The sequence below is a fragment of the Scyliorhinus canicula genome, chromosome 13, assembly GCF_902713615.1.
Source record: "Scyliorhinus canicula chromosome 13, sScyCan1.1, whole genome shotgun sequence".
Classification (NCBI taxonomy): domain Eukaryota; kingdom Metazoa; phylum Chordata; class Chondrichthyes; order Carcharhiniformes; family Scyliorhinidae; genus Scyliorhinus; species Scyliorhinus canicula.
In genome coordinates, this window is record NC_052158.1 from 69,984,535 (window position 1) to 69,998,822 (window position 14,288).

General features: G+C 45.0%; 1 protein-coding gene and 2 non-coding genes across 6 annotated transcripts in view; all 3 read right to left on the reverse strand.

The window, feature by feature from the left end:
* LOC119975455 (autophagy-related protein 16-1-like) overlaps positions 1–14,288 on the reverse strand; it is a 41,622-nt gene that overhangs the window by 10,246 nt on the left and 17,088 nt on the right. For 3 of the 4 annotated variants that reach the window (XM_038815131.1, XM_038815130.1, XM_038815134.1), the window contains 7 exons: positions 11,568–11,618; positions 10,406–10,508; positions 7,923–8,028; positions 6,275–6,345; positions 5,583–5,654; positions 3,134–3,254; positions 2,061–2,166 (listed from right to left, as the gene is read on the reverse strand). In XM_038815131.1, coding sequence (XP_038671059.1) covers positions 2,061–2,166; positions 3,134–3,254; positions 5,583–5,654; positions 6,275–6,345; positions 7,923–8,028; positions 10,406–10,508; positions 11,568–11,618 — 630 coding nt within the window. The remainder of the gene's footprint in view (positions 1–2,060; positions 2,167–3,133; positions 3,255–5,582; positions 5,655–6,274; positions 6,346–7,922; positions 8,029–10,405; positions 10,509–11,567; positions 11,619–14,288) is intronic. The other variant, XM_038815133.1, reaches the window with a different exon arrangement.
* Positions 4,956–5,221, reverse strand: LOC119976900. The gene has a single exon (XR_005463058.1).
* Positions 7,091–7,349, reverse strand: LOC119976899. Its single transcript, XR_005463057.1, has one exon.

Below are 14,288 nucleotides of genomic sequence, written 5' to 3' on the forward strand. Positions count from 1 at the left end.
TTCCAGTTAGTAGCTGAAAGAATGGCACAACAAGATTCATGGTTTAAAATTTTTACTGTAACAGACGACTAAACACCAAACTGAACACTTTTTATATGCAATTTAAGCGTTAAACTATAGACTTTAAACGTCCCCATTTATAATCATCACACATTGCACTCTCCACAGAATTATAGTCCTTTTAGCAAACAAATGTTCCCAGTTTCCAACCGATTCCTCTATTCCCGCTTCACTGAGTAGTAACCAAATGACCGTCACCAGGCACTTTCCTCAGTTTCTGGATAGTTTCCCAAAACCATCACTGGCAGTGAAGCCTGTTCAAATAATTCTTCTTAGCCTGGCCATGCCAGAGTAAGGACATCGGATGCAACTTTTTGACGAGACATCTTCTACTTCCTGCATCTAGTTGTGGTAAGCCTGCAAGGTCCAGCAGCTTTTTTTCTTTGCTGAGCACACAGTACGTCTACTAGTTCTCTGTGATATTCATTGATTTGTTGGGAAGCCTGTAACCTGATCTTTAAAAAAATGGTCTCCTATGGCAATGTGATACACAATAAGTTTGTATTTGGGTAGAAATATTAATTAGCTATCTTTGATCCCAACTGCCTTCCATCTTAGAATTAAATGGACAGTCTAGGCGCAACTGTTCACAACCTGGTACCTTCAATGCCTCCCTAGGACTTTGGGAGATTCTATCTACTCGTTGCAAACTCAAGAGACTGCTGCCATTCTTTCCAAGAGTAAATACCTTGTATTTTTTTCCTAGTGAAACAATCTAAGACCCCTCCATGTCTAGCAATCAAACCACTCAGGCTTGTCAGGCAGACTGCATAACAGGTCACATTCCGACCTTCATTCATCCCACATTTAAATCTATAGAGCCAAAATATAACCCTACAAATCTCATAATTGTAACAATATCCAAACTGTTGTGTGTTGTTATATATCTGCTATATATAGGGGCGGCACCATGGCACAGTGGTTAGCACTGCTGCCTTAGCACCAAGGATCCGGATTCAATTCCGGCCTTGGATGATTGTGGCTGTGTCTAGTTTGCACTTTCTCCCCGTGTCTGTGTGGGTTTCCTCCGGGTATTCCAGATTCCCCCCTCAGTCCAAATATGTGCAGGTTAGGTAGATTGGCCATGATAAATTATTCCTTAGTGTCCAGGGTTAGGGAGACTAAGCGGGTAAGTGGGCCTAAATGGAGTGCTCTTTCAGAGGGTCGGTGCAGACTTAATGGGCCGAATGGATGGTCTCATTCTGCACTGTAGGGATTCTATGATATGGCAAGTACAGAACTGAAAGAGATCTTGCAGTCTGCCAATACCAAAACTAAGACTTCTCAGTTGGCCATTCTGTTAAATAGTTATCTAAATGGGCATCTCACAGGCACTGAGAAGAATGAGGGATGAACTTGAGTGAAATGTGTAAAATTCTGAGAGGACTTGACAGAGCAGACACTGAGATGCTGTTTTCCTGACTGGAGAGTCTAGCATCTCAGGCTAAAGGACCAGCCAGTTAAAACGGAGATATGGGGAAATTGCTTCACTCAGAATTCTCTCCCAAGATACCATGGATGCTTGGTCATTTAATATGTTCAACCCTGGGATTGATCTGTTTTTTAGTCACTCAGACAATCATAGAAATAGATGGGAAAGTGAAATGAATGCTAAAGTTCAGCCATGATACCGAATGGCAGAATTGGTCCCATGGACCACACTGCCAACTCCTGCTATTTCTTTTTTCGATAGACCTGCATAGTCTCACCCCATGAGCAGCTTCCTCCACATGTTCACTAAGCTCTGCACAACTTTCTGTGCAGCCTCTGAACAATGTTCAAAGTTTGAACCTTTGGCCCCACTTCTGCAGTATGTGAGAAACTCAAATGCATACTCAATCTACTCCTTGAAGGGCTTGATAAAAATCTCAGTGAGCTCAACAGTTGCATAAACTGTCCAGTCTACAATACTTTGCCTTTTGGCATTGCGGCGATAACATGACAAATTTTCAGAAACATATAAATGATTCAAGGAGAAAAATCCATCATAAACATCTCACCTGATGTCCCAGAAGCGAATCTTCTTGTCAAAGTGCCCACTCATAACACATTGCTCAGTGCAAACAATGTCATTGCAGCTCGAGCCAGCAAATACAGTCTTGATACCTGGAATAGAAGAGGTGAACACTGAATAAGGAGACGGAAGTAAGATGAAACAATATTCCTTAACAGCTTGATTTTGTTGTTTCCAAATGACTTGTGTGCTAATACATGCACATGTCAAAATGTCATTCAACAATACACTTCCACACGGTTTTCTATAAATCATTGCGCTACACTGTTATTTTGATCTGTCTCTCCATCTGCTGTTCACATTGATAAGCTGTCTACTTAATATGCGAGTGAATCTCATTCTGTTGGGTTGTGGATGGCGGGTAGAAACAGATGTGGGAAGAGGGAATGAGCTGGTAAAGGAGAGGAAGGCACACTGTGTCCAATTTTTCTGAAAAGGAGGCAAAATACCAGATATTTGAACAGAAATTGCTGGAAATGCAAAAAAGTCAAAAGAGGTTAACAATTTGCCTTTGAGTTGTGTTAAAGATTTTCCTTCTTGGAATGTCTTCTCTCTTTGGGTTGCTAGAAATTTCATTTCTCCCCCTTTCTAATCTGTCTTTATCCTCCAATGAAATCGGTACACCTTCTTGAGGTAACATTCCACCTGGTCCAGTGGTCTCCGAGTTCCTTACATGCCACAAAGCCTGAAGGAAGGGGCGACTGAATCACGCATAACACATGCCCAATTGCGCCCCTCAGCCCATTTTTATGCAAGGGTTTACTGAGAAAATAATCAGGAATAGGGATCCATGGTTAGTTTTCCCCATGCATAGCTGAGATATGGCTCCGATTGCTGAAATTAGCTACCTTGACAATGGAGGAGAATTAAATTTGTGACTTTCTGGAGGTTATGGCTCACTGCTACAGTGGTCAGTAGGCCACTTAACTGCTGACTGAGCCATCTTAAGCTTTTCCAAACAAAATACAACTTGGTCTGTGACTGCACTGGATTGGAAGGAGAAGCTTTGCACTGCACTGTTTCTTGCCACTTCCTCTTCACATTGCCCTGAGTACTTACAGATCTTGCGGCTCAAGTCCCACAGCTTGAGCGTCCGGTCATGGCTACCCGACACCACCCGAGCATTGTCCAAAAGGAATTTTGCAGATAGCACCTTCCCACTGTGTCCTGTCAATGTGTGCTGTTCCAGAAAGAGAAGGCACAAGGAGCAAGAAGTCAATGTTACAACTATTAAGCATAGAAAGTGCGATCAGCTTTCTGCATCGATACAGCACCTTCCATGACTACTTGACATATCAGTGTTTCACATCCAAATACTTTTAAGTGCAGTCACTATTGTGACTTTAGGAAAGTCTGTCTCTAACTTGTGGACAGTAACTTCCCCCAAACAGCAATAATGACCAGATAAGTTGTTTTTGTGATGTTGATTGAGAGATAAATAGTGGCCAAGGCACCAAGGAGAATTCCCCAACTCTTCTTCAAAATAGTGCCATGGATTCTTTGCAGGTCAGACCTTGGTTGAATACCTCACCTGAAAGACTGCACCTCCCTCAGTACTGTGCCACAGTGTTAGCCTTGAATTTTGTGCTCAAGGCCTAGAGTGGGGCTAGAATTCCAAACTTCGTCTTTCACAGGAGAAAGTGGCATCCAGAACATAGCTTTGATTCCTAAGAAATTTAAAGATTTGTTTGAAAACCAAAACTTAGAACCATAGACCTACGTCTTGCTCAAAGCCACTTGCAAGAGTGATGGGACAATGGGCCGATTCCAGTGCGTGTAATTCCAGCACTGAGCCGTATTTTAGTCATACCGCCAAGAGGGCTCGGTGTGGGAGTCAGGTACTTCTCCACGGATTAAACAAAAATGGAAGTGCTGGTGCTATTTTAATGGGGTTCTTTTACTTGGAAGCTGGAGTGGCCCAGGCACCAAGAGCACTCCTGTCCCGGGCAAGAAGAAAATAAAATAGAATAACGATTCTTAATTTACTCTGGCTGAGAGTAGGAGTTAGGAGACACATGAAGCAGTAATTCAGCTGGAGATCACTGTGTGCTGCAAATGGTTCTCAGGTCAATTCAAGAACAAGACTGCTGTAAATAAATCCCTACTGCACTCAGCTACAAACATGAAAGACACATAATTACACTTCAGTAGAAGTGTTTTCAACATTATAATGTACGCTCTTATAAAACAGGATATCCTCCAACTTAGCACAAAGTCTTGTGCAGGCCAACCACTTCCTGTAGCACTTTCCCGCCAAATCATGTGCCATATCTAAGCTAACTATTTTCTAAGTGGTTTATATTTCCCAGTTCTGACGATGGGTCACAGTTCCGATATGCCATCTGTTTTTCTCTCCACAGCGGATAGGCCAGGACTCCACCCACTGCTCCCCATGAGCCACCTCACTTTTACTTTCAAATCCATAAACACCTAGTTAATAAAAGCACAATACTGCGGATGCAGGAAATCTAAAATGAAAACAGGAAAAGCGCTGGGGAAAAAAACTCAGCAGGTCTGGCAGCATCTGCACAGAGAGAATCATTTTGCGTCGGTGTGACGCTTCTTCGAAACTAGACTGCACTGAACAGAACACTTCACCTGCAGGCACTGCATCCCTGCAGTGTAACCATTCCTGGTGGAGTCCAGCGACCAGCAAATCCCGCTCCCAAGCACTCATGTCTACCATCGTCATTCCACGGCCTCTCCCCACAGAGGAGTCAAATATTGCTCAGTAAAATCAGCACAGTGAGACAGGGCAGTGTTACCGGAAGTGTATGCTTCCCACAAAGCTTAAAGCACATACAAAAGAAATTTTGAAGTCACACTACAGACATGGTTGGTTAGATGCAAAATTTCTTCTGCTACAAAGTTTAGTACGCGAGGTCTCAGTTTTCAATTTGCAGTCAGGCAATAGAAACAAACCCCACAGCCCTAAACACTCCTGAGGTGAGTAATTATGTCAGATGCACATTGCAGACACACTCCAAATCTCTCAAACGGACTAAAGCAACAGCATCAATTACTGTCAGGAACCCCTGTGCCATCGCAGCACATCTACAGCAAGAATGGAAATTTCAGGGTTTCCTGGGAGCGAGGATGTGGGGTAATGTCTCATGCAGTCAGACCTTTTACCTATCATCATTGACCTCTGTCTGGCAGCTTTACCTGGCCTTGCCAATTAAGCATGATGGCCACATAAACACAAATCATTGGTCAAATTCAGCTTTCAGAGATTAAAGGGTCTTTTCATTAGAATAGGGGAGGTAAAGAGGTGTTAAAAATTCCAAATTTATGATCGCCTGCTGTGGAGCCATCTACAGACACTGCTCATTAAGCATTACTCTCCTTTAGAAACCAAGTAAATGTTTATCACATGAACATAAATCTCACTTCAAATTTATTTCCATTCCCAACAAAACTAAAACAGCACAAGACACTATACACAGGGAGGATATGAAGGAAGTTGGTCAGCAGATTGAGAGAGCAGGCTCAAGCAATTTTAACTTACCCGCAGCCGGGAATCATCCACAGTCCAGATTCTACTAGCAAAGTCGTTGGAGGCAGCAAGGAGGTACGCACCCTGAGCAAAAAACATTATCTTAAAACTGTAAGAAGAAATTGAGCTAAACCATAACAGAACACGCCACGGCTAATACGGAGTGTTGTTAACCACAACAATCACTTACAATCTGTATTGTTAATTCAAACAGGTTAGTAAGCGTAACTAAAATTATCCTCAATGACAGGGCAATGAGCTTGCATGTGCCTATATGACGGAGGGCGGGGGACACTTAATTTTGAATACCCCTTGGTCAATTATAACACTGGCCTGCTGTGTAAGCTCTGTCCACAAAGTCTCATCAACCATTGGCTAGATGCACACCAGATCTCCCTTGACACACACCAGATCCCCCTTGACACTGCCCCATTTAAGTACTCCCTGACCCTTGCCATGATCTTAGTGAAAGCTAATACAGACGATGGAGTAGTAGGGATATGATCAGGCGGTAGCAAATCCCTCTCCTCCATCCCACTAATGGTAAACACAACCTCATAATGCACTATTTCTTGGATGACACATGAAAAACGGCCAATTATTTGAGGTACTGTAAGGTTGGCAACACTTACAAAAGAGGGACAATTTTGTACATTTAAATTAACCTGTAGCTTCAGCAAGGACTGAGGAAAAGTCTGACTTACCATGCTGTCAAATTCAAGGCTGGTAATTCCAGCATTACTGCCAGTTAGTGAGCCCTTCAGTTCACACCTTCCTGTACAAAGCAAACAGTGTATCGGTCAGTATGCAGTGTCACAACCACAGTCTTCGACAGACACTTCTCTCTCTTTAATTTAATATTTCTGGATGAATTGTATTCATGGTGTGGGATCTGAATGCTGGAAATGCAGTCTTTCCATTGAAGACACTTAGTTTCAGTAACAGTCACAGGCCGGGTGGAGGATGTGCTCAATTGAGGCATGCTCTGTATAATCCCTTAGGCAGCAGGGTGTTGGAATAAAAATTTTCCACTCTGCTGTTTGTGATCATTGCGTACGGGTAGGACTGGGCAAAGATGTACTCCACACTCACTGGCCTAACCTGTGAAGAAAGATCACGTGAGCAAGAAAAACCGAGAATGGAGGACTCTGCCCCTCAGTGAAAGCCAATACTTTTAAGGGAAGAAAGAGAAAACAACTTAAAAAAATTAAATCTCATCTCTAGAAGTAGGCCATATCCTGCAGCTCCAAAGCACTATGATGTGGGATTCCCAAGTGCAATCTTCCAAACCATTGACATTGACTGCCAGCTTCAGGCACTTGTTCATTGGAATGGAGAGCAAAACCATTAAAAATCAATTGGGGTGAAGCATCCCTGAATGGCTGAACAAGAGTGTTCAATTGCAAGTCTTGAGTAGCACAATATTGGTTTGCAGGTAGCAATCAGTCAGGATTAATTATCACTAGGAATTCATATTAGCATCTAGACCAATGCAAAGCACATCTAATTTTCTCAATGGAGGTCTCAGCTTGAAAACTTGCAGTCACGCACCAGAGATAAATCCCACAACACTCAAAAAGCTCCTGCGTGTCTAGTTTTGTGAGATGCTCACTGTAAAGACATTCCAAATCTCTGCAAGAACATCGATTGAAACAGCAGCATCAGTTACTGTCAGGAACTCCGTTACCATCACAGCGCAACTAGTGCAGGATGGTCTGGGAGTGTGTATGTGGGCATTTAATAAAGTGCCATCAGACCGTTTACTTATCATCACTGACCTCTGTGCTTTAGACAATTACAAAACCACCATTAGCCTTTGGAAAAACTGAAGTATTATCGTCCACATCGCATACTGAGGCAATGAACAATACATCGAGCAATACATTGAGTTTTACCCTCAGTTAGTGCTATGAAGTCAGCATCTTAGCCCCCCTGGAATGATGGGATGGTGTAATGCAAAAATTAGCTAAGGTTCCTGATCACTACCTGGAGAGCGTTCTTGTGTGAAGGTTTAATCAGGACAGCATCAGGCTCAGCTATGATATATCCCAAAGTGAAATAGTCCACCGATACTCGCTGGCGAGATTGTCCATTTGGCAAAGCTCTGGAAGAATGCTTGGCATCTGTGAAAAGGTGGAAGTCAACACCCATAGGCAGAGAGAGCAGGGAATAGGAAACAAGGGCAGCTAGGGTCTCAAGGCTTGTGACATGAGCGCTGATGGTATAAGGATAAAATCCCCAAAACGATGCTGTGATTGGCCATAGTGTTGATTATCAAATAGCCACAGGCACAAGAGCCAGGTTCAGCTCTAGTCCAATTACCTGGCTGCAGAGTAGATTTTTCTCACATACCTGATGAGACCTCCCAGAGTTTAACTTTCCGGTCTGTCCCACCTGTCACCACCACTCGGGATCCTGGACTGAACTTGACTGCGTTCACCTCTCCGTCGTGAGCATCCTAAAAAAAAAGAAAATCCAGGGTGAAAGTTGAAGAAAGGAATGGATTATTCTGGGATCATCTTATTGATATGACACTCTGACCAGACAGTTTTAGGCATTAGAACGCCACCGTTGTCACCTGCTTCAGTTGGCCAAGTGATGATCTTCCCAAGGTCAGGCTTTCTACTCATTTCTCCACACCTCGCAGTCCTGTGCTTTCCCTTTTAATTGCTCATCAGAGCTTCCCATTTTCAGCTTCAATGACTATTGAGCAACATGACTAGGGAAAACAACACATGGTGATTTTCATGTTGCTTTCCTCATGTGAAATGAAATGAAAATAAAAATAAAAATCGCTTATTGTCACAAGTAGGCTTCAAATGAAGTTACTTTGAAAAGCCCCTAGTCGCCACATTCCAGCACCTGTTCGGGGAGGCTGGTGCAGGAATTGAACCGTGCTGCTGGCCTGCCAGCATGTGTCCTTAAAGGAAACAGAAGTCATCTTTGTGAATGACCCTCCACCTGTAAGCAGCTGTCACCCCGAGGTTCAAATTCATCCACTTTCACTACCAAAAATTCACTGGTTCCACCTTTGGCCATGGCTCGTAACTCTGAGCATGGGGTCCTTAACTGGGCCAATTCTCAGACGGGCAGGGATGACCACCCCTTGATTAAATAAAATACCTTGCTACCCTAAAATTGACATAGATTATAAACAGCGGAGGCCCCAGCACTGCTCTTTGTAGTAACCCCCCCCCCCCGCCCCATTTGTTGCTTACTACCCGACAACCCAAAAATAAATCACTATTCCTATTCTCTGCTTTCTGTCCATTAATAAATCATCAATCCAAAACAAAGTGCCATTTGATATCTCAACTGATTGTAATAAAATCCCTTGACATTATTCGAAGAAAAGATGAGTTTCCTTGGTGATCTGTTCCATATTTATCCTTCAATTAACACCACTCAAACAGATTATCTGGTCATCTATCTCATTGCTGTTGACGGGACCATTGTTACATGCAGGTTAACTGCTTTGTTTGTCAGATCAAAACAGTGACTATTACTAAGTGCTTCACTGGCTGTAAAGCACTTTTGGATACCCTGGTGTGGTGAATGGCATAATACAATTGCAAGTTATTTATTTTCATTCTTTCAAATAGGTACTGCCACAGAACCCTCCCAACACTGAACAGGGAGACACTGTGGGTCTCGGTCAGTCATCAGAGTCATGCAGCACAAACAGCCGCAGACCGCCCAACCTGACCATGACTCGTTCAGTCAGACATCTTCCATGGACTCTCTCCGAAACATGGGACTGAAGTCCCATTAAATAATCAGGAACCCATCTACCATCACAGCCTACCTAGATTAGGATGGGAAGTATGGGGGTTTCGGAGAATGATAAGGTGGGTCAATTCATGCAAAGGACTCCTAGATGGAGCAAGGGTATCATTTAACAGCTGGATGCAATGACAGATGAAATTGTACGGTCTTCCTGGCAGTGTTCTAGTGGTATTGTCACAGGACCAGTAATCTAGAGACCCAGGTTCAAATACCAACACGGCAGACGGTGGAATTGGAATTCAATAAAAATGCTGAATGAGACATGGTCATTAAGTCTGAGGTGCCTGCTCTTTCCAATATGTTGCGTGGGCCTGTTCGAGACTCAAAAGCACTCAACCTCCTTTTTGATGTGCTAAAAGCATGTAAATATATTTAAAACAGTAGCCAATAATGTACATTATGCAATGCTGTTTGAGTCTATAGATTTCATTGCACTTCAGAAAGTACTTAACGAGAAGCACTTTGTGATATTTCAGACACAAGTGATTCTTTAGTCACATTTCAATCAACTGATCTATCATGTCAGGATTTTATCTTGCCTTTCCAACTTGTACTTTTGCTCAATTAAAAGAAATGGATACATCATTAGTTTGACCCAAATGAGTCAGTATTGTAGCCGATAGTTCGAGTCGGTATTGTGCAGCATATTCCCTAGACATTAAGACCAGTCAGGTGGACTGCAAAGGTCTTTTAATTCTTGTGCATTCCCATACAAAACTCACAACTAGCCTAAATGGACACCATGGTGTTAATTCAATGGTCCTGCAGAGCCAGTACTGAACAGGGACTCAGTCCAGTCGGAAAATTATTGAAATTCTGAGACCCAGCGAGACACCGAGGGAGGACTCACGAAAATTGGCCTTTGTTTTTATTGAAGAGCCAGAATGCATAGAATTTACAACACGGAAACAGAGCTTTTCGTCCAATGAGTGCTTATGTTTATGTTCCACATGAGCCTCCACCCATCCTACTTCATTCAACCCTAGTAGCTCGTCCTTCTATTTCATTTCTCTCTATGTACTTATCCAGCCTTTTGTTTGAATACTCACAAATACGTGGCGTGCCGTGGTGGGAAGTCGCATCTCATTGCATGGTCCCGTACGGACACTGGGGACATCAGTCACAGTTCCGTGCAATGTTGGCGAACGTTTTCTAAAGGTGGCAAATACAGAATCTCTGATTTACTCAGCACTGGCAGAATCTGTAATCGGGTATCAACATACATTTGGAACAAAGTGTGTAACTATACAGGTGCTCTAGGATGGCATAGTAAGGAGGTAGCGAAGCAAGATGCATTAACTGATCTTGAACACATTATAGACTATTGAAGAAATACTGATACACAAATATTGAGATACAAGTAGCTCTAATGGCTCAATGGACAAACAAAACTGAGCTACAGACGTAAAAGGTCCCATTCCATTGCTATGCGGGTTTAGTTGACATCGTTGCAGGCAACAAATGAACTAAGGCTGGTGGTGAGATGATGAAAAATCGGCCAGACTTTCCTCTCCTGATCACTAGTCAACGACTCCTGCCGGAGACTGAGCATGTGTATTCGAGGACAAGGTCCCTACCCTACATCAAAGTCGTCTGTTGTCACTCATTGCCGAGAGTCACACATGAAGATTGGCCACACGCGTTGAGGTAATGGAGAGCAAATGGTGCCTAAAGCACTGCACCCAAAGAGGGAGAGAGAGCGAAATGATTGAGACAGGGCAGGGTGCAAATGACCAGTTCTGGGGCAGGCTTAGTGCTCATGTTTGGGATGTGGCCAATGGAAGATTCACAAGATTGAAAATAAAACAGATGGGGGCTTTTGAGGAAGAGGAGATTCTTTTTTTAAAAAAAAATTAGAGTACCACTAAATATGCACTGGCTACAGAACATGCTTTACTGTATATTCACAAACTTAATTTCTGTAAGTCCTCTCCAATTTTCACTGCTGCAGGACTTGTGGCTTAATCTTGGGTTCACTGCTGCAGACAGGTGAAAAGCAAGAACTTAGCCCCATGAGTAAAGTGCTCACCGGATTAGCATAATTAGTAGAAATAGTTGAATGGAATAGGAGAGTATGGCACAGAGTAGGATGGATAGAGATGCATAATTGCCAGTGAGAAAGATAAATAATATCTGATTAATAGCTCTTAGGTCAAGTCACATTTTAAATACACAACGGTGAAAAATAAATGTGGGGTGATCCTAACCTACCCAAAGATACTACCGATAGAATCCAAGAGACCAGACGTCTGCGAAGTCCTTCTACACAGAACAGAGAAGAAATGACCGTCAGTGTGAGACAGTGCAGTTCAATCAATGTCCACTCACCTTCAGTGCATTAACTGAAACTCAAAGTGATGCTCACAAATCTTTCACCCCGACACTGCTCACCAAATACAGAGGCACACAGCTAAATACTCTGAACACACAGCAATGAAACTCCCTCCTATGTTCACGTAAAAATCCGACACTCTATTCATCACTCCAATCCTCCTCAACCATTGTCTGAAGCGCGTAGTTTATACATCTCAGAAACTCAGCAAAGTGGCATTTTTTTCATGTGCATGAGCAATCAGGAGCATCTGGACACTATTTCCTAAACTAGGTGGGGGCTTCAGAGTCTAGCCTGATCCTATTCTCACTCATTAACCACACCGGGGCATCCACAGAGGCCATGTTCTGCAATGAGCAGCAGAAATATTGTAGAATATTTATCGTCTGATGGAACAGTGAGTCAGACACTGTCATTTCACACTCTGGGGCTGGGATGTACAGTGGGTCACACACTGTCCTTTCACACTCTGGGACAGTGGGTGAGTGTGTCAGACACTGTCCTTTCACACTCTGGGGCTGGGTGGGACAGTGGGTCAGACACTGTCTTTTCACACACTGGGACAGTGGGTCAGACACTGTCCTTTCACACTCTGGGGCTGGGTGGGACAGTGGGTCAGACACTGTCATTTCACACTCTGGGACTGGGTGGTATAGTGGGTCAGACACTGTCCTTTCACACTCTGGGGCTGGGTGGGACAGTGGGTCAGACACTGTCCTATCACACTCTGGGACTGGGTGGGACAGTGGGTCAGACACTGTCCTTTCACACTCTGGGGCTGGGTGGGACAGTGGGTCAGACACTGTCCTATCACACTCTGGGACTGGGTGGGACAGTGGGTCAGACACTGTCCTTTCACACTCTGGGACTGGGTGGTATAGTGGGTCAGACACTGTCCTTTCACACACTGGGACAGTGGGTCAGACACTGTCCTTTCACACTCTGGGGCTGGGTGGAACAGTGGATCAGACACTGTCCTTTCACACACTGGGACAGTGGATCAGACACTGTCCTTTCACACACTGGGACAGTGGGTCAGACACTGTCCTTTCACACACTGGGACAGTGGGTCAGACACTGTCCTTTCACACTCTGGGACTGGGTCGTACAGTGGGTCAGACACTGTCCTTTCCCCCTCTGGGACTGGGTGGGACAGTGGGTCAGTCACTGTCCTTTCATACTCTGGGACTGGGTGGGACAGTGGGTCAGACACTGTCCTTTTACACTCTGGGACTGGGTGGTATAGTGGGTCAGACACTGTCCTTTCACACTGGGGCTGGGTGGGACAGTGGGTCAGACACTGTCCTTTCACACTCTGGGGCTGGGTGGAACAGTGGGTCAGACACTGTCCTTTCACACTCTGGGACTGGGTGGGACAGTGGGTCAGACACTGTCCTTTCACACACTGGGACAGTGGGTCAGACACTGTCCTTTCATACACTGGGGCTGGGTGGGACAGTGGGTCAGACACTGTCATTTCACACTCTGGGGTTGGGTGGGATAGTGGGTCAGACACTGTCCTTTCACACTCTGGGGCTGGGTGGAACAGTGGGTCAGACACTGTCCTTTCACACACTGGGACAGTGGGTCAGACACTCTCCTTTCACACACTGGGACAGTGGGTCAGACACTGTCCTTTCACACTCTGGGACTGGGTGGGACAGTGGGTCAGACACTGTCCTTTCACTCTCTGGGACTGGGTGGGACAATGGGTCAGACACTGTCCTTTCACACTCTGGGACTGGGTGGGACAGTGGGTCAGACACTGTCCTTTCACACACTGGGATAGTGGGTCAGACACTGTCCTTTCACACACTGGGACAGTGGGTCAGACACTGTCCTTTCACACTCCGGGACTGGGTGGGACAGTGGGTCAGACACTGTCCTATCACACTCTGGGACTGGGTGGGACAGTGGGTCAGACACTGTCCTTTCACACTCTGGGACTGGGTGGGACAGTGGGTCAGACACTGTCCTTTCACACACTGGGATAGTGGGTCAGACACTGTCCTTTCACACACTGGGACAGTGGGTCAGACACTGTCCTTTCACACTCCGGGACTGGGTGGGACAGTGGGTCAGACACTGTCCTATCACACTCTGGGACTGGGTGGGACAGTGGGTCAGACACTGTCCTTTCACACTCTGGGGCTGGGTGGGACAGTGGGTCAGACACTGTCCTATCACACTCTGGGACTGGGTGGGACAGTGGGTCAGACACTGTCCTTTCACACTCTGGGGCTGGGTGGGACAGTGGGTCAGACACTGTCCTATCACACTCTGGGACTGGGTGGGACAGTGGGTCAGACACTGTCCTTTCACACTCTGGAACTGGGTGGGACAGTGGGTCAGACACTGTCCTTTCACACTCTGGAACTGGGTGGGTCAGTGGGTCAGACACTGTCCTTTCACACTCTGGGACTGGGTGGGACAGTGGGTCAGACACTGTCCTTTCACACTCTGGGACTGGGTGGGACAGTGGGTCAGACACTGTCCTTTCACACTCCGGAACTGGGTGGGACAGTGGGTCAGACACTGTCCTTTCACATTGGGACTGGGTGGGACAGTGGGTCAGACACTGTCCTTTCACACTCTGGAAC